At 33.1% G+C, this 20,030-nt stretch overlaps 2 protein-coding genes across 9 annotated transcripts; both read right to left on the bottom strand.

The window, feature by feature from the left end:
* Nucleotides 1-23: 23 nt before the first annotated feature.
* LOC110662249 (guanine nucleotide-binding protein alpha-1 subunit) lies at nt 24-12,879 on the bottom strand. 8 transcript variants are annotated; one of them, XM_021821169.2, is made up of 14 exons: nt 11,485-12,879; nt 11,138-11,327; nt 10,945-11,017; nt 10,217-10,254; nt 9,819-9,908; nt 9,597-9,674; nt 9,264-9,371; nt 8,992-9,093; nt 2,726-2,781; nt 2,394-2,528; nt 1,385-1,478; nt 1,175-1,234; nt 1,009-1,088; nt 24-577 (listed from the first exon to the last, which is right to left on the bottom strand). In XM_021821169.2, exons 2-14 carry the CDS (start codon nt 11,198-11,200, stop codon nt 400-402), a joined length of 1,155 nt encoding a protein of 384 aa, XP_021676861.2. In that variant the 5' UTR covers nt 11,201-11,327; nt 11,485-12,879; the 3' UTR covers nt 24-399. The 8 variants fall into 8 exon arrangements, with proteins under 8 accessions (XP_021676861.2, XP_021676860.2, XP_021676862.2 ...); XM_021821168.2 differs by having other exon boundaries at nt 11,501-12,879; XM_021821170.2 differs by having other exon boundaries at nt 11,138-11,656; nt 12,361-12,879.
* A 3,005-nt stretch (nt 12,880-15,884) lies between these two features.
* LOC110662251 (uncharacterized) lies at nt 15,885-18,325 on the bottom strand. Its single transcript, XM_021821178.2, has 5 exons — nt 17,923-18,325; nt 17,337-17,756; nt 16,586-16,681; nt 16,264-16,331; nt 15,885-16,087 (listed from the first exon to the last, which is right to left on the bottom strand). Exons 1-5 carry the CDS (start codon nt 18,268-18,270, stop codon nt 15,970-15,972), a joined length of 1,050 nt encoding a protein of 349 aa, XP_021676870.2. The 5' UTR covers nt 18,271-18,325; the 3' UTR covers nt 15,885-15,969.
* Nucleotides 18,326-20,030: the final 1,705 nt, after the last annotated feature.

Here is a 20,030-nt window from a genome sequence, read left to right as displayed (position 1 = left end):
GCACTACTGCAACAAAGGTAGAATAAGCGAAAGAATATTTCCTGTTATGATAGCAGAAGCTGAAATTTCACTTCAGCTTTAAACGTCGAGTTCTGGGCAAAAATAAAAAGAATACAAGGTTACTTCCATATGTTCTATTCAATCCCCACTTGGGAAGAAAACAGAACAGGCAAGAAAACAGACCTTCTGGGAACCTTTCTCTCAAGACAAATCACCAGTCAAAGAAAATCATTCCTTTCCACGTCTGTAAAACCAAATGAACATTCAAAATTTTTAGCCTGCGAAAATATGTTGCCATTGCCAGCAGGCATCTGATGGAGGTGTTTCTTCCAATTCTTAAAATTCAAAATATTTGAGTTCTTCACACTGAACATTCTTTTCCAAGTTAATCCTTCTCGGTCACAATAAGCCAGCTTCGAAGAGATTTCTCCGTCTTAAAGTCTCATCTACAAGCTTGAAAGTTTTCTTCACAAGTTTCTGATCAAGGGCAGTGGTTCTATATATTTTAAAAACACGATCCACGCGATCAGGGGTTGTGCTTTGAAAATAGAACTCCTCAAATTTCTTCTTGACAAATCTGAAGAAAAAGATCAATAGAAATGGTCATTTGAGTTTTCTGGAACCCAGAATAATTTTGTAAAGCTTCAAAAAGCATTGATGAGGCTGGGTGAATGGTGGTTTGGTTGGTCCTGGCCACTGAGAACAAGCCACTAAACAACCACCAAATACTTTGACATGATTCCCCTACCACCTGCATCATCAAGCTCAACAAACAGTCCTAACAATATAATCCTCAACTCTAGCAAAGTACAATACAATTGAAGCTTTCAAACAATTACAGACCAATTAACTAATTTAGAGACTGAGGAAAGAGCATGTCAGCAGAAGTTGGCAAGAGTGTTTCTTATGTATTCAGTGAGTTCATATCTATCATTTGAAGCAAATGACAGGAATATTTGTGTTAGGTACAAAATCCTAGGAATATTTGTGTAAGTACAAAATGCTTACTCATATGCATGCTCGATCTCTTGTTTGCCCGTTGAAACTGGCTGGTAATCCTTGAACCACTCACATACATTCAGCGGCACCTATACAGTGTGGAATATCAATGATCCAAACTAATGCTAATTTTGTAAATTACTGAATAAAAATGAACTGTCCTATTAGCTCTTACTTTCAGAACCTTCTTTTCAAATAGATCAAATTTGTTGAGAAAAAGCATGAAGGATGTTTTCTGCGCACAAGAATCCAAAATTACAAAGTAAAGAATTGAAACCATCTGAATTTAGAAGCTTATTATAGCAAAAGTCATATAAAATTAAACTAGAAACTGAGAGAGAGAGAGAGAGAGAGAGAGAGAGAGAGAGATGGCATGAAAGATAACCTCAAAACATGGCTGCTTCAGGACCCATTCAAAGAGCTCCTTTGTCTCCATCATACGATTCTTGTTTTCATCCTCAAAGAGTGTCTGATCATACCTAAAACAGACTACCAATTCAAGGCTTTTTTCCAATTGACAAGTGCCCTAATGTTATAATTGTCAAAGTCAGATGTTAATAGATAACTGCATATGAGTTGAGTTGTGCCCACTCCAGTGAAATGGACCAACTTAAATAATGCCAGCTGCCTTGAGCCAGTGATGGTAGCCACCCAACTAAAGAAATAACTTTTAATGTTGGGCATCTAAGGTACAACATACCCACAAGATAAGTGTGGCAGAAATGCGGACGTTAAAAATGAATGTCCGGTAACACAATAATGGATAAGATTAGAAATGACTACATTCGGCAGACAATGCATATAGCACACATTGAAAATAAAATGAGAGATGATCAATTAATATGATTTGGTCATGTCCAATGTAGAGAATCAATGCTCCAATATGGAAGTGCGATAAGCTAGTAGGGAAAGGAGAGACTTAAAATAACGTGGAGGAAAGTAATATCTAACGATTTACAAGCTTTGGGTAGTGGTGCAGATTTGGTGTCCAATAGAATTGAATGGCAAAAAAAGATTCATATAATTGACTCCAACTAGTTTAAGAATAAGGCTTAGCTGCTATTGTTGATGTTGAAATATATATGACAATTATTGCACTAACAATTTTACTTTTAGTAATATTAATTGTTGGCACCCAGAAGCATATTCCAACAAAAGTTGAAAACACTTGGTCATTAACGACAGTAAATACTAGTCAGATGCCCTCAACCGTGTAGTTTAAAACTTTGACATGCAAAAGAACAGTGAAAACTCTCCTCATAAGAATAAAACCTAACAAGGGGCAAATACTACAACATCCATAACCAGAGATCAAACATTTCCCATCAAAAGTGAAATTTATCATTACTTAAAATAAGTTCCAATAACCCACGGATGAAAATAGGCAATCTTACTCGCTAATTGCAGCACAAAAAATTACAGCTGTAACTCCTTCAAATAGATGGATCCATTTCCGCCTCTCATTTCTCTGGCCACCAACATCAAAAAGTCTATAAACTTCACCACTTCTCTTGTTCTCTCCAACAGGGCTGTTGAAGTAACAGCCAACATGAGTTGATTGAATTGAACTATGTAATATCATCATGCACACATAAGGAACTTGTGTATTTAAATAAATGGGAAGACCAGATGAACAATGTATTGGTTTCAAAACAGTACAAGTCATGAACTCAAAAATCATCAAATTGCAAACAGGAAAGTCCAGTCTAAAAAACAATTCATTCACCTGAACTGGATCTCTACAACACCAGTTGTACGAACTCTTGCATAAAGAACATCTTCCTGCAATATCAAATACACTTGCAAGCTGTTGAAAAGAACCATAAATGTGACGATCTATATCTAAGCAAAGTTTTCAAAATGAGTTGCCCACGAAAGCTAAAATGCTATATGTTATGGAAAGTCAATCATTATTGTTATGGAAAGTCAATCATTTTATTATTTCTGTGTATATTCTGTATTTTGTATTCCTATTTAGGATTTCTTATTTAGGATTTCTTCCTAATTAGTATAACACAATTATATGAATCAATTGTATATAAATACCCATGTACAGATTAATTGAAATCAATGAGAATCATCTCTTTCTACATGGTATCAGAGCAGGTCATCTATCTAGGGTGACTATTTGTTCTCACCACCCAGCTCAGGAGAGACCTTGGTCGCCGACCGGCCTTTTCGACTCCGATCAACATCGCCAGCGTCGCCTCAATCCCCTCATTCCACCACTGTGTGCTGTTGCCTGATCCAGTACACCATTAAAGGACTTCTGAGGTTTGGCTCTCAGATCCTATTTCGGTATTTACTTGATTTGTGATTTTGGATTATTTTGTTGCTGTAAGCACTTTGGATTAGTGTTTCGGTTAGTTTTCTTTGTCTCAACAAATGGCAGACAATAAGAATGTTATTTCTGATGTGATTCCGATGATGACTAAGATCACGGAACACAAACTTAATGGTTCGAATTACCTGGAGTGGAGTAAGACTGTTAGGGTCTATTTGCGTAGCATTGATAAGGATGATCACCTTACTAAAGATCCACCTACTGATGATACACAACAAACTTGGCTAAGGGAGGATGCTCGGTTGTTTTTGCAGCTTCGGAACTCGATTCACAGTGAGGTAATTAGTTTAATTAATCACTGTGAATTTGTTAAGGAATTGATGGATTACTTAGATTTTCTGTATTCTGGTAAAGGGAATATCTCCCGTATTTATGATGTTTGTAAGGCATTCTACCGTGCTGAAAAAGAGAATAAGTCTCTCACGGCTTATTTTATGGATTTTAAACGGGTATATGAGAAACTTAATGTATTGTTGCCTTTTAGTTCTGATGTGAAAGTTCAGAGCCCAACGGAGCAATATGAGTTTTCTTGTGCCTTCCTTGAGTATGAGATCGCTAAATCTCGATTCTTTCCATTCGAGATTTCCTCTTGCATGAAACATTCACACGGGTCATTCGCATGCAGAGTACCCAATCTTCACAACTGCCAAGAGTGCTCTTATTAGCCGTAATCCAAATGGACAACAGGGTAATAGAAGAGGAAGTAGAGGAGGAATTACAGGCAACAGAAGTAATCAGCGTAATGGAGAGGCTAGTTCTAATCAGGACTCAAGATGAGTCATTTGTTATTATTGTCATGAGCCTGGCCATACAAAATATAATTGTCCACAACTTCAGAGGAAAAATCAGCGATCACAGATGGCAAATATGGCAGCAGAGGATTCTACAGTATCTTCCTCTGAGAAAACTGTTTTGGTATCTGCAGAGGATTTTGCACAGTTTTCCCAGTATCAGGCATCTCTAAAGCCTATCGCCTCCTATCATCTGCGATCGAGTCGAGTAAATCCACTACATGCCTTGTATCTTCCTCATCCAAATGGGTTATTGATTCGGTGCAACAGATCACATGACGTAATTCTAGCCTTCTATCCGCTCTAATCCCACTTCCTCTCATTACTTTAGCCGATGGTTCTACTTCTTGTGTCATGGGTTAGAGCTGCGAATCCGACTTCACAATTTCTTTGTCATCTGTTTTGTGTCTACCAAATTTCTCTTTTAATCTACTTTCTGTTAGTAAACTTACTCGTACCTTAAATTGTTCTATTTCCTTTTTTCCTGATTAGTATTTGTTTCAGGATCTTACGACGAAGCAGATTATTAGTAGAGGACGTGAGTCAAGTGGTCTCTACATTCTGGAAAATCATGTACCGCGGTCGCTTGTTTGCTCCAGTACCTTAACACCTCTTGAAGCTCATTGTAGATTGGGTCATCCTTCTTTGTCTACCATGAAGAAGTTGTGTCCTCGATTTGACTTTATCAGTACTAGAATGTGAGTCGTGTCAGTTTGCAAAACATCATCGTTTGCCTTCTGGGTCTAGAGTCAATAAACGGGCTTCATCCCCTTTTGAGTTAGTTCATTCTGATGTTTGGGGTCCTTGTTCTGTTACTTCTAACACTGGATTTCGTTATTTTGTTACTTTTGTTGATGATTACTCTCGTGTTACCTGGTTATATTTAATGAAAAATCGTTCTGAGTTGTTTTCTATCTTTTGTGCCTTTTGTAATGAAATTAAAACTCAATTTAATATTTACATGCATATTAAGAAGTGACAATGCTAAAGAATACTTTTCAAAGACAATTTCAGTCTTATATGACACAAAATGGCATTCTTCATCGCCTTCCTGTGTGGATACCCCATCCCAAAATGGCGTGGCGAAAGAAAAATCGACATCTTCTTGAGGTAACTCGTGCTCTTCTTTTCGGATAAAAGTTCCTAAACACTTTTGGGCGGATGCGTTTCACGGCATGTTTTTTGATCAATCGTATGCCGTCTTACATCCTTAAAGGATATTCCTTATCTTTGTTCCCTACAAAATCTTTGTTTCTGTTGAACCCCGTATTTTTGTTGTACTTGTTTTGTACGTGATGTTCGTCCATGAGTTACTAAATTGGATACAAAGTCTCTCAAATGTGTCTTCCTTGGGTACTCCGGATCCAAAAAGGGTACCTGCTTTCTCTCCTACTCTTAATCGTTATCTTGTTTCTGCAGATGTTACATTTTTTTGAGTCCACTCCATTTTTTTCTCAATCATCTGTGTATGAGAGTCAGGGGAGGAGGATGATATCTTAATATATACTGTCCAACCAATGTCTAGTCCTCTCTCACACTGTTTCTTGTCTCTAGACCTACTCGGCCTCCCGTTGTTTATGTTTATTCCAGAGATTGGAGATTCTGACTGGATCCTCCACCAGCTACTTCGCTGGGAGATCCTGCACTCATACGATCATGATTCTGATTTAGACTTACCCATTGCTCTTCGTAAAGGTAAACGTTCATGTACTTACCCTATCTCTTCTTTTGTTTCTTATAATCAATTGTCTTCTTGTTCTTGGTGTTTTGTTACTTCTTTAGACTCTGTTCCTATCCCTAATCATTGGTGAGGCACTGTCTCATCGTGTCTTTGCTATGAAAGAGGAAATGGAGGCTTTAGATGCTAATGGTACATGGGAACTATTGCCTTTGCCCACTGGTAAGAAAGCTATTGGTTGCAAATGGGTATTTACAGTAAACGTAAATCCTGATGGTTCTGTGGCTAGGTTAAAAGCACGCCTTGTAGCAAAAGGATATGCTCAGACATATGGGGTTGATTACTCTGACACTTTTTCTCCTGTAGCTAAACTTACTATTGTTTATCTCTTTAGCAGCTACATATGATTGGCCCCTGCACCAATTGGATATCAAGAATGCTTTCCTTCATGGTGATCTTCAGGAGGAGGTGTATATGGAGCAACCACCTGGGTTTGTTGCTCAGGGGGAGTTGGGTAAAGTTTGTAGGCTTCGGAAGTCTCTTTATGGCTTGAAACAAAGTCCTAGGGCCTGGTTTGGGAGATTCAGTGAAGCAGTACAGGAATTTAGTATGCAAAAGATATTTTATAAGCAATCTGAGGCTGGTCTAATTCTCCTGGTAGTCTATGTGGATGACATTATCATCACTGGGAGTGACTCTGCAGGTATTTCATCTCTTAAAACCTTCCTCCAAACCCAGTTTCAGACCAAAGACTTGGGATTATTAAAGTATTTTTTGGGTATTGAAGTTATGAGAAGTAAGAAGGGTATTTTCTTGTCTCAAAGAAAATATGTCATTGATCTATTGACAGAGACAGAAAAATTAGGTGTTAAGCCTTGTAGTGCACCAATGACTCCAAATTTACAACCGTTAGTAGGGGATAGTGAGTTGTTTGAAGATCCAGAGAGATACAGGAGATTGGTAGGAAAATTGAACTACCTTACTGTCACTCGTCCTGACATTGCTTATGCCGTTAGTGTGGTAAGTCAGTTTATGTCTTCCCCAACTGTTGCTCATTGGGAAGCCTTGGGACAAATCTTGTGCTATCTAAAGGGAGCTCCAGGAAGAGGTTTGTTATATGGTAATCATGGGCATTTGAATGTTGACTGTTTTTCGATGCCGATTTGGATCTAAGGTTGATAGGAGGTCAACTACTGGATATTGCGTTTTTGTTGGAGGAAATTTGGTGTCTTGGAAAAGCAAGAAGCAGAGTGTAGTTTCTCGATCTAATGCTGAATCCGAATACAGAGCCATGGCACAATCAGTATGTGAGGTAATGTGGATATTTCAATTACTAGATGAGACAGGTTTTAAGACCCCCCTGCCTGCGAAATTGTGGTGTGATAATCAAGCTGCTCTCCATATTGCTTCTAATCCGGTATTTCATGAGCGGACCAAACATATTGAGATTGATTGTCACTTTGTTCGTGAAAAGATTCAACAACAGATCATCTCAACAGGACATATCAAAACTGGAGAGCAGTTAGGAGATATTTTCACAAAAGCTCTGAATGGAGCTAGGATTGACTACATTTGTAACAAGTTGGGCATGATTAACATCTATGCTCCAACTTGAGGGGGAGTGTTATGGAAAGTCAATCATTATTGTTATGGAAAGTCAATCATTTTATTATTTCTGTGTATATTCTGTATTTTGTATTCCTATTTAGGATTTCTTATTTAGGATTTCTTCCTAATTAGTATAACACAATTATAGGAATCAATTGTATATAAATACCCATGTACAGATTAATTGAAATCAATGAGAATCATCTCTTTCTACACTATAAAATTTATGCTTTCAATATCCAGAGTTTGAGGTATTTCAAAGGCTTAACCAAAAAAATCAAAAAATTTTGCACGAAAGTGCAATTTAATCCAACCATTTCAATTTTGGCAATTTGAGTCAAATTGAGCAAATCAGTTACAATTTTATCCAATTGACCAAAATTGTGCTTTCAATTTTATTTAGTTGACCAAAATTAGGCTTACAATTATCAAACTCTCCCCCTCACTATCTTTTTGTTGACAAAAAATATTGAAATTAGCTGAAATTGTCAAAATTGGAACCCTAATTTTAGTTACTTTGATAAAATTGCAACAAATATATTGAAATTGGCCTCAATCACCAAAATTGAAATAATTGGGTTAAATTGCAATTTTGTGAAAAAGGTTTTTTTTTTATTATTATTATCATTAGGCCTATTTCAAAATGCTCAAATGCAATACGCACACAACACTAAATGGACAATTTTGTTATGATCTATTGCAAGAAAAACTTGTGTCCCACGTCGAAAGCATAAAATTTCAATGTGGGGTGTATGTGGATTTGGACTCTTCAACCTCAATAGCTAGCTTTTGAAGTGTGATTCTCCTAAATTCGTATCAATGGTGTTAGCCCCATCTTGCGAGACCCAACACTCAGAGTGATGGCCTAGGTAGTGGTGGCTCACGGAGTAGTAACCTAGGCCCATTGTGTAAGGACAGGTGGTTCAATGTGTAGCGTGCTAGCCATAACCAACATGGCCATGACCAACGAGGACATTGGTTCTCCAAATGTGAGGTATTGTTATGATCCTAAGTTCAAATCAAAATTTTCTCTTCAATTACTCCATCTATCATGCTTCTTTTTCTTTTTTCCTGTTTTCTACAACCGCACATTCTACAAAATTTTAATCACATTGATGACACGTGAATTTGTACAATCATAAAAGTGACATTAAATTTTACTTGACAGTTTTTCTAATATAACAATACAAGTTAATTATTAAATTAGGATTGCAATTTTTTTAAAAAAAAATATTAAAATAATAAAGGTTGGAATGGTTTAGTTAATTTGTTGGTGATTATCACCTTCCCAAACTAAAAACTTTAGGTTTTCCCATGCACAAGCAAATCCAATACTCTCAGACAAAAAGGTTGGTAAAAAAATTAGTTTATATTAACCATTGCATGCAGACAGTCTCATCCTAATTAGCACATACATCATGCCATAGTGATCAAGATGCTGTTTGCACAATGTTTCCCCATGATCATTGCATTGCATAATGATAATAATTTCCAATGATAATCAAACCTGAATATGGATAATATTGGCATAACATGGAATAGATATGCAAACTAATATAAATTCTAAATACCTTAGTTGGAATATAATTCGGGTCAGACAATCTTTGCAAGTTTTCCATGAAATAATGGGCACAGTCTGGAACTTGAAGCTCATTACCCCGGGTATATGTTTCCTAGAAGTATAGGGTACATTAATACTAAAAATACTTCATTTAGAAACCAAAACTGAAAAGCTTAATTTACATTACTGAATAAGGAAAATAAAAATTAAAATTCTAAAGCAATAAGAGATGAGCTAGAGAATAAGTAACCGTATATGTATTTTACATGATAAACCAGCTACCTGAATCGCAGTATCTTTCCATAAAGTTTCAGTCTCCTGTGCAAGCTCATTGGTGAGAAATGGATAATCCAACCTGCCTCCAATTTCTGACAACTTCTCTCCAATGTCCTAATGGACAATTAAAATCGATTGGTTTTAGCAGTAAATCCTCTTGAACACAGGACTCCACAAGATTTCTCAAGAAAACAACAAAAACCATCAAATTTGCCAATATTCTATATAAACAATTCATGTTATATGACACGTAGCATTTCTATTAAAATATTGCTAACCAGATCAAAAGAGATAATCTCACTTGAAGCATTGTAAGACATTCAAATGATGAATTCAAACCTTATTTTCACTGCATATGACATACTTTGAGGAATCCGCTTCATTTTGAGCCAATTCCTTTGATCCATCGTGCAATATCTGTACCAACACATTGCTTGCAGTTTCAATATAAAATTCACAACTTCCGCGATTCAAAATTTTTGCCATCATGGGTGACTCTACATATTCTTTACATTATACAAAAAGGGAAATAACCGACACACCCTTTCAAGTATTGCATACTTTTATTGTCTGATAGACATTGGCATGGATGACTGATATATAGCTCTTCAGTTCTGACTCATCAAAACCACTTTGAAACAAAAGTTTTATCTGCAAATAAATCATGCATGAGAAATGCATATAAGTAAATTGTCAGCAATCAAAGATATAAGGCAATCAAATATATAGGGCTTAAATGGATCCATTAAATTGACAAGATCTTATTTGTCTCTAAGAGTAATTATCAAAGGCTTAAAAGAATAAAGTAATTTGGACAAGTGCTTATTTGACTCCAAGAGTAATTGTCAGAGGGCCTAAAAGGATCAACTAAATTGATAAGAACTTATTTGACTACAAGAGTGATTGTCAGGTGGTTTAAAAGAGCTTTTTGTCAACACATGAGTAAGATTGTTTCTTACCTGCTTAAATATTGTGGACTTCCCAGAGTCTCCAGCACCTTGATCATGGAAGGTTGAACACAGCATTTTAAAACAACCCAAAAAGGGGGAAAAAAGATTAAAAAAATGGAAATGGAAAAGGAACTGAAGCATTTGAAAGCACTCAAAACAAAGAAAAGAAATCAATATATAAGCAACAGTGCTATATTTCAAATAGGGAGAACCAGAGTTCTAGGACCAAAGATGCTAAATTTGAAAGTGCAGGCTTACATCCACAAGCACAAGCTCTTTAAGTTTTCATCATGCATCAGAAAATGGAGACTATCTATATCTAAGTCATTACATTGATGCTAAAACAGAGTTATTATCACTGGAAGCATGAAGCACACAAGAAGATAACTGAAGGAGAGCAGTAAATAAATTAAGATAACCAATTCACCTTATATTACCCTACAATATGGAAATGCAAAGAACAAATAGTTTTCACCAACACAACCAAGGAAATTAATGTTTAAGTCCTCAGTTAACATTGTACTCTATCCAATAAAAAACATTTAAAACTGATTAAATTAATAGTTATTGTTTCTCTATTTATGACATGGATCCTCTCCATGGAAATCATGCATGGTGACCCCCTTTGCCCATGTTGTTCTTAACCATTTAAGTTCAAGTTTGCAACCTTGGAAAACTTCTGCTTCATAGTTGCCAAATATTTAATGCAATCAGAAGGAAGTTTGAATTGTAAGTACCAAGCAGTAGGAGTTTCTGAACATGCTTTTCAGCCTTTGTTTCTTGTTCAATTCGTCTTTCAATTTCTGCAGCCTGGAAATTACATACATTAACATCAATTTGAGGCCTAAAACTTATGAGAGAAGAAAGAAATAAGAATTATTATCATTACATATTAAATTATTCAAGGTTGCTTCAGGAAACATAATTCACCTGTGCATTCTCTTCAGCATCTGCTTCATTGTAACGACGCTGTTTACTGCAGAGTAAGCCCATATTTTTTATTACAAATTTACAATGACAAGACAATGATCAGGCTTGACTAGGTGTCAATATTATTTGATTCTTTTATATAAAGATCACCCATAATGTGGTCAACTTAACCTGAACGCTAGCCACAAACCTGTAGAAGACATTAAAGATTAGATACATCTTCCTCAGACAAAAAAAAATTTAAAGCATAATCACCAGTCCAAAATGATGAAATATCTGATAATATTTTAAATGCGAGATTGTTCCAAATTCAGAAATAGCAAAATGAAGAACCATTTAGGCAATACCAATTGCAAAACTAACGTTTAATGAGTTGTGGCCAACACAAGAAAGACCCTTTTCTCCCCCTCAAACATTAAGCCTTCTTCTTGAACTTTTGTGGCTTGTGGGTGAAAAAGAGTAAGGTTCCACTGAAATGCTGAAACCAACAATGCAGACTGGAAGATTCTGGTCAAAAGGCTAGAGATTGAATGAAGCATTATGATTTCATATAAATGTGTATGTGAATTGAGCTTCATTTTATCGAAGTTCATGCACACGAGTTAAGACAGTACAAGAAGGTGCCCAAAATTTACATGCTATTTCTCGTGAATCCAAGTTAAACCATCAGTCAAGACACGTGTTGTTGACATAATTAATACACATATATGAATGCCCAGAAATATGTCTGCCACTGATGCCAACAATAAATATACCGTGTGTGTTGTGCAAGTGTATGCTGTTTTTGGCCTGAGCCACCTTTTTTCCTTTCCCCTTCAAATAGCAACAGTTAACACAGTATTGGATTATTCAACTAAATTCTTACAAACTTTGAATAAAAACAACTTCCAAAAAGAATTAATTACTGCTTTATTTTAAGGCACCCCACGAGAAAATTTTTGTATTCAAATAAGTTTGAGAAAAGAATTTTATATTTTAAAAAAAAATAAGGCAGATTAAAAATCCAATTCCCATTAAATTTAAAATCAAGAGAGGCAAGCGAAAAAAAATTATAAATCAAACCCAGAAGCGAATCAATTATAAAAAGGCAAAAACCTGTTGATCTGCTACCGTTAGAGCGGTAAAAAGATCCCTCAAGAAAATGGAACCCAGAAAACGGGAAGATCTAGAAAGAGAAAATTTAGCAAATGCAAAGCGCAAAAAGTGATCTTGAAGAAAGCTACCTGGTGATAGGGGTAGGAAAGCCAGTGACTTGGGTGATTAGCTTAGCAGCCTAGAGAAAGGAGAAGGGAGCAATTGACTGGTCTTTGTTTGTGGCTGTTCCGAGAGTTGATACGTTATATTATGGTATATAAATAAACAATTATATGTTATAATAATAAAAAAGTTGGAATCAAGAGCTGGCCAAATCTGAAAGAAGGGGGAAAGAGAAAGAAAGAAAGAAAGAGGGCCAAGAGCTGCAAGCCTGCAAGCAAAGCCCCTTCGTCCTTCTCTCTCTTTCTCTCTGTTGCTTGTACTTCTCTTCTTCCAGTCAAAGTTTCAAAAGCAGAGGAAAAAAAAAAAAGAAAGAAATGTAAGCATTATTGATGGAAATGTGCAAGGGTTGATTTATATATGATTAGAGTGTGTACATGGGGAAGGCTTTTCTTGGGAAAATTACACACTTAGATACAAACACACTCTGTGACTAATATACCAACTAGATTGTCCTGCTCTTTCTTTTTTTTTTTTCATTTCTTTCCTTTCCTTTCTCTGTCTCTCTCTCTGTACTCTAATGTCTTCCTTTCCTTATGACCAAAGGACAACTCTTTGCTAATCGACAAGCGTAGCCTCTGACTATGTCGTCTTTCTTTTATTTTAATCATAAAAAAAATTCCAAAATTACATTTTTATTAATATAACTATAGTTAAATAAGTTAAATTTTATTATTAAATTACTAATTCAGACACTAAGTTGAAAGTGAGCTTATGCAAAATCATTGTGGATATAATTATTACTCTGATGAGCTTTAGAAGTTAAAAGGTTATGCACTCTATCTTCACCAAATGTGGATTATTATCCTCCCAGCTAAACTAATATTGAAATCATACTTAGAAGTGTTAATATTTAAATTTCATAGTTAATAATTCTTACATAGTATTTGATTCAATTTTACCATAAATTTTAAAATTTATTTAAATTTTATTATCTGATATGATACAACTTAAAATATAAAATTTAATTAAATTTTAGATAATTCACATTTGCTTTAATTTCACATTGAAATTCATTTGTGCTCATTTCTTAAACTACTCTCAAAAATACAATTTAAAAATTATAATTTTTTATAAAATTTAAAAAAAAAATATTATGCCTAATAAATTTATAATAATTAACAAACATATAAACTCAATTAACAATTTAATAATAAATATAAAATGAATTCACACATCTCATAATATGGGAGATTTATATAACAATATAAATAGTATCATTACTAAGCGCATAATAAACTTTAATATTAAAAAGTTAGGACAAACATATAAAATACTAGTTTGTGGCGATCATCTTCTTATTTAGCTAATGAATGAAATTTAATTGGGAGAAATTTTTTTTGTAAAAATATTTTAGTCCAAAAAATATTGTTATATAAGTTTTATGGAATTCATTTCAAATTTCATTAAATTTGAAAAAAAAAATTTATTTTTAACAAATCTGTGGAATTAAATTCATGCAATTGAATTTTTTTTTTTCAAAATAAACACATAAAATATAGAAATTAAATAAGAAAAAATAATTCAACCAATGTTTGAAGATTGAAATCTCTTAATTTTAATTATTGTGAAGGCTAAAGTTTTTGATCAAGAGATGATATAGTTTTAAATAGGGTTAGCAAAAGGCTCTGATTTTACAATTCAGAGTATTGCTTCTCTTCAACTGCTACAAAGATTTCAATTGAATTCAGGCTTTTCTTCTTCATAAATATTCACATTGACAGGAAGAAGGAACTTCTTCTCTGTAGTATTGGTTCTAATTTGCAAGGATGAGAAGCAGCAGGCTTTGGTTGATCAACAAGTGTCTGTTTGGTAATGAGTTTAAATAGTTCAAACTATTTTTCTAAATAAAAATACCATTTTAGATACTATTGAAAAAAACTATTTTGTTATTTTAGTATTCTTATAACTAAAATGTATCAAATTTAATTTTAAATTATTTTTTAATGCTCTCTAACTATTATATTTAAAAAAGTGATTTTCTCAACAGCAATGTCAAATAGACCCTAAATCTTTAATAGAAATTTGTTGTTTCTTGACTTCAGTAGGCAGGATCATGACATTGGAGAAGAAATAAAAAAAAAATTCTGAATCCAATGGAAATGAGTCTAATCTACAAATCCAATCTTCAATGGATACAGCATCTGTGGTTTGTTTGAGATCATGGAAGAATTATATTATTACTCGTTATGGCCTTCAAGAGATAGCAATCGATTGAAGATATAAACATGTTGTCTCATCTATTTTATATATTAATTTTATTATTTATATTATGTTTTGAATTTATGATAATATAATAAATTTTACAAAGTAATTTATTTATTTATTTTTTAACTTATACGTAATATTTCATAAATATTGAAATGATAATTATACATTTATAGAAATTTTTTATATATTATGTATATATATTACTTGAATGCTTTTTGTTATAATTATAACTTAAAATCCTAATGAGATTTGATGAGACATTTTTTCAATTTGAGTTAGAAATAGTTCTCAATTAGATGGAGGTATATTTCTTATATTGAGTAAAACTCTTATTTTAGTGTTATTTCTAAATTAAGTGGGATTCATAATCAGATTAGAATTGAGGGAATTAACATTATAAATAGGAAAATGATGGAAAGGATTATTTGGTTTTCAGCTCATAAAGTGAAGTTGTTGCCCATTGTAAAGAGTAGTCTTGCCAATTGTTGAGGATTTAGCTCTGTCCATTGATAAGAGCACTTGCCCATTGCAGTGAAAAGAGGTTTCGGCCTAAAGTGGAGTAAGGACATAAAATTTAAGAGGAAAGAATTCTTATCCATTAGTGAAAGGGTTCTTATCCATATAATTAAAGGCACCATTTGTGGTGTAGTGTTGTAATAGTAAATATATTAAATTATGTTTAGAGAAAACTAAGAGGAACTAACTAATATATTTACTATGAGCAGTTTGATATTATATGAGTTCTTTTTGGTGTAATTAGATTGATAGGTAGTATAATTTTAAACTTGTAATGATGATTTATTATTATTGATAGTAAAAGATAGCATGCCTGTGGATATAGCTATATATTGAGATGGTGAACAACGTAAATATTGATATTTTGTGTGTTTACTTTGTTTCTTTGCAGTTTACACGCTTCCGCAGTATACAACACTTTATATAAAATTTAAAAATATTATTAAAATTTATGTAAATATAATTTAATAAATATTAAAGTTTGATTTTAAATAATCAAAATTTAATTAATTAATTAATTTTATTTATTTATATTAATATATATTATATTTAATCAGTTCACACGCTCCCTGCAGTACACAACACTTTTATATAAAATTTAAAAACATTATTAAAATTTATGTAAATATAATTTAATAAATATTAAAGTTTGATTTTAAATAATCAAAATTTAATTAATTAATTTTATTTATTTATATTAATATATATTATATTTAATTAATTTTTAATGATCCTGGGCTCATTAACCATCCATCAGGTCAACCTCTAAGCCAGTAAGACAAACTATTGTATAAACTTCAGCGCATTACGGGTATTGTCGATTACATTACTAGGCAAGACAATAAATAAAATCATGAAGAACCACACAGGAAACTGTTGAGAATATAGTTGAATTTGTTTGGTCTTTCAATTTGTGGAACATGAGATGCATCCTTTATTGATTCCAACTTCACATTCTTCCCAATCAACCTGTCAAGTTAATGAGAAAAATCAATGCAACTCTGTAACTTTTTCATTTTTCAACTTTTAATTGATAAAAGCACTTACTTAATGTGTACAAACACCCATTTAATTGCAATTAATGGTAATTGTTGAGCATCAAATAAATCAGGAAATCATTTTGATGAAGTGCAGCAAGTACGTACCCCTTGAGTTCAATTGCCATATCCAAAGGAAATATGCTGTCGTGTTCTCCCCAGACTAACAACACATCCTAAATGCCAAAAGACAATTCAAACCAGAGTAAGTTAGATGAACTAAAATGTATATGTCCAATAGGAAAAATAGTTGAATTTAATCAAATTCAGATTGGAATTGAAATTAAATCAAAATTAAAAAATAAATCTACCATTCATTCTTGATTCTATGAACCTTAAAATGGATTCGACAGTTCCTATAACTGTATAATTCATCCAGTGCAACCAAGTATCTTCCATATCAAAATTCTAACTGTGGTTTGAGAGTTACCTGTTGAAGTGGAGAAATATTTACTGTTTCATCTCGTCCAAGGGTTAACCCCTTGAGAAGTTCCAACTTTTCACTCCTGTTCTCGGCATACAATTTCTGCATCCACATAAAAAAAATAAAAAAGCCCATTTGCCCTTGGAAAATACGGATCAGCAATTCAGGTAGAAAGGTTTTCTCAGTGCACACTAGCTCTTAACTCAGTATTGAAACAGGTTGATACCCTTTACAGGTAAAAATCCTTGTCAATTATTGACACAACTGTGGCTGCTAGTTCAAGAATATACCCTCAGTGAATCAACAGAGAAGTAAATGACACAGCTCCATAGCAATTTTTAATTTTAATTAGTTCAGCTTTTCTATGTTCAAAAGAAATTATAAAATGTCAATCATTGCAGTAATTAAAAAGCATTAATTGAGCTATCAACCAAAAAGACTTTCTGGCGTTGCCGACTTGCATAGGTAAGCATCCACACCTAACTGGGAAACTGCGTAATATTCAATTAAAGCATTTTCTTGACATTTGTATCTGCCAAGTTGATTTTCTTAATTTAACGTTGAAAAAGAAATCAGGTTAGAGAAGAAAACGAAATATATCTTTTCCTTAACTTAATTACTACTAATTGTGAACTTCTAATTAATTACCATTTTTGGGTTTCAAAAATCAAGAAAGAAAGAGAGCAGCTTGGTGCATAATTTTGTATGCCTCTGACTGTATGTTCACTGAATAAGAAATTGTTAGTTAAATGCTTACGGAAATGAAGTCTTTCAAGAAAAAGTCTGGAATCATATGGAGACGACTGAGCCTGAACACGGCCAGGCCAATCAAAGCTCTCAAATGTGAGGCCTCCTTTGGCAGCATAAGATCGCCAATACTGTCCAACTTAGACTTCCTTATCAACTCTTCGTTATCACTTTTCCTCATGTTAACCCCAGAGCTCGCTATCACCACCTTCTCTACCCTCTCTGGCCACATCCTCGCCACGTGGTACGCTACGAACCCACCATAGCTGGTGCCCACCACAGAATATTTCTCCACTCCCAACTTTTGTAGCAACTTCGAAACGGAATCTGCCTGGAAGATCTCTGATCTTGCAGAGGACTTTGTTGTTGATTCTCCGAAGAATATTAAGTCTGGGACGTAGAGGTTGAAGTGAGATGAAAAGAACTGAACCTGCAAGGATTTGTCGTGATGTGTTATTGTCGATTAATAAAGAAAGGATAAGAAGTAACTCTGTGGTATTGAAATCAGTATCAAGATTGTGATATTTCCATGTCAAACTCAATTAATCAAAGAGACGAAGAATGAGGAGGAGGAAGAAAAGGGGAGAGTGTGGAACCTGCCGGCGCCATTGCCAGAGAGCGGCTGGACCGAAGCCGTGGATGAAGACGAGAGATGGTTTGTGGGTAGAGGTTTGATTATCAGGATTTTGGCTCCAGAAATGGATGGTGGTGTCATTGTCAATGTCGATGGCGTGGCGGGAGAGGCCGGAGGAGGTGAAGCAGAGACGGAGATAGGAAGCGTATAGTGATATAGGGCTGAGAAAAGACAGTGCCATTGGATGGAGTGGCCAGGCTAGAGAGTAAAGGATTGAAATTGAGAGAAACAAACGGTCACTTCGGTGGTTGTCTGTTGTTCTTTCTTGTGCTTTCTTTTTGTTAGTTGTTAATTTAAGGGTCAATTTCATTACCTGGCCTCTCAGGTTGAAAAAAGTTACAGCACATACATTTTCAAGAATGGTGTCCCTAGCTAGGTGGAGGTCCTCCCTCTTTGATAATATATATATAGAGAGAGAGAGAGAGATCCATTCATTAATCTCATAAAATTAATATACATATTAAGGAACTGTTTTTTTCCCAAGCATATTAAAGAATTGTGAAAATGAAATAAAAAATCTATGATAAAAATGTATGAATAATATGAGTTACATGCATGAGCATTAAGAAAAAATAATATTAATTATGTCTTTGATAAACTAAAAAAATATAAAATTAATTGTTGAGCCCTTGAATTTCTGAATCAATTAATAAATATAATAATCATTTAAATTATGAAATTGAAGTAATAATAATAAAAGTAAAAGTAAAAAAATATATATTTAATATAAATAACAATAACTTTTAATTATAGAGAATTAATCTTTATATGGTAAGTGTTATCTGGCAGTGTCAAGGATAAGTCTTATGTGGCAACTCCAAAAAAAGTTATATATATATATATATATATGAATATTAAAAGATACAAATACGAGCATTAAAGAAAAAATATTAATTATATCCTTGACAAATCTTAAAAATAATATAATAAATCTAATTATTGAGATATTAAATTAATAAATAAAATAATTATTTAAATTATAAAAATTGAGATAATAATAATAATAAAGATAACTAAAATAAAAAAAATAAATACTTATGTAATTAAATAGTAATAACTATTAATTATAAAAAAATTAATCTTTATATAATAAGTATTACGTGATAAAAAAAAAATTTGTGCGTCAAAGATAGTTTGTAAATAATATGAGTGCATTATTATATAAACTCAGTTAATAAGAATTAATTAAAATGTTTGTGAAGCTAATTTAAGCACCACTGCAAACATTTAAAAAAAAAAAAAAACTAAGGTTCAATACAACACAATAATAATAATAATAATAATAATAATAATAATAAGATTCTACAAATAACATGAAATACTATAACTAAACTCATGCAACTAGCAAGTATAGTTGCTAGCTAGGCCAAAATGGTGAATGATGTGAAAAGAAAAGTTTTCTTTCCGTGCCCCAACTCCCTTTCCTCTTGACAAATCAAATTAATAATCTCAACTTCCATTCTAAAATTGAATAATTTCTTGTTTTCATTATCTTTTCATTTCTATTAAACTTTAGTCTATCACTTTTAATGTAGCAATTGACACTTACATTTTGACAAGTAACTCATACCCATCATGGAGCTAGCGTCCAAGAATTCAAGAGCTACCGATTTCTTCTCTCATTTGCAAATTTAATTTGAAACTTTGAAAGTTCACCTAATTAAATTTACGCAAAATTTAAAATAATACAGTTCAAAATTTTAAATGTTTTATTTTTTTATAATTAAAAAAATTAATAAATTATTCAACTACTATAATTTAATGGCGTTAGAATTAAATTATGATTTTTTTTATTTAAATCAAATTTATCATATACTAAAAAATAATATATATAACGGACCTATAATGAACTAAATTTAAACAAGATGTATAGTGCGATTTACTTATTAAATAGGTGAGTTTCATATATTTAGCAAAGAAAATGAATCGAGTTTAACTCTATTCCCAGAAAAGAAATTTGCTCGGGTCTTATATTTTATCTCAAATACTTTATTTCAAACTAACGGTTGACAACATATTTTATGTGTTGAATTAATAAAATATTAGATTTAGGCAAAAAAAAATAAATGG

The sequence above is a fragment of the Hevea brasiliensis genome, chromosome 11, assembly GCF_030052815.1.
Source record: "Hevea brasiliensis isolate MT/VB/25A 57/8 chromosome 11, ASM3005281v1, whole genome shotgun sequence".
NCBI lineage: Eukaryota > Viridiplantae > Streptophyta > Magnoliopsida > Malpighiales > Euphorbiaceae > Hevea > Hevea brasiliensis.
Note: the sequence above shows the minus strand (reverse complement) of the source record. Positions and strands in the feature narration are given on the sequence as shown.

What these genes read in the sequence shown, in the direction of transcription:
- LOC110662249 (XM_021821169.2), bottom strand. Translation starts at nt 11,200, where the DNA reads ATGGGCTTACTCTGCAGTAAACAGCGTCGTTACAATGAAGCAGATGCT. An exon ending in CGAATTATATTCCAACTAAG is followed by an intron (nt 2,782 to 8,991) that starts GTATTTAGAATT and finishes TTGATATTGCAG; the next exon opens with GAAGATGTTCTTTATGCAAG. An exon ending in TGAAGCAGCCATGTTTTGAG is followed by an intron (nt 1,235 to 1,384) that starts GTTATCTTTCAT and finishes TCTTGTGCGCAG; the next exon opens with AAAACATCCTTCATGCTTTT.
- LOC110662251 (XM_021821178.2), bottom strand. Translation starts at nt 18,270, where the DNA reads ATGAAATTGACCCTTAAATTAACAACTAACAAAAAGAAAGCACAAGAA. An exon ending in TCTTGAAAGACTTCATTTCC is followed by an intron (nt 16,682 to 17,336) that starts GTAAGCATTTAA and finishes ATGTGGATGCAG; the next exon opens with AAATTGTATGCCGAGAACAG. An exon ending in ATGGCAATTGAACTCAAGGG is followed by an intron (nt 16,088 to 16,263) that starts GTACGTACTTGC and finishes TTAACTTGACAG; the next exon opens with GTTGATTGGGAAGAATGTGA.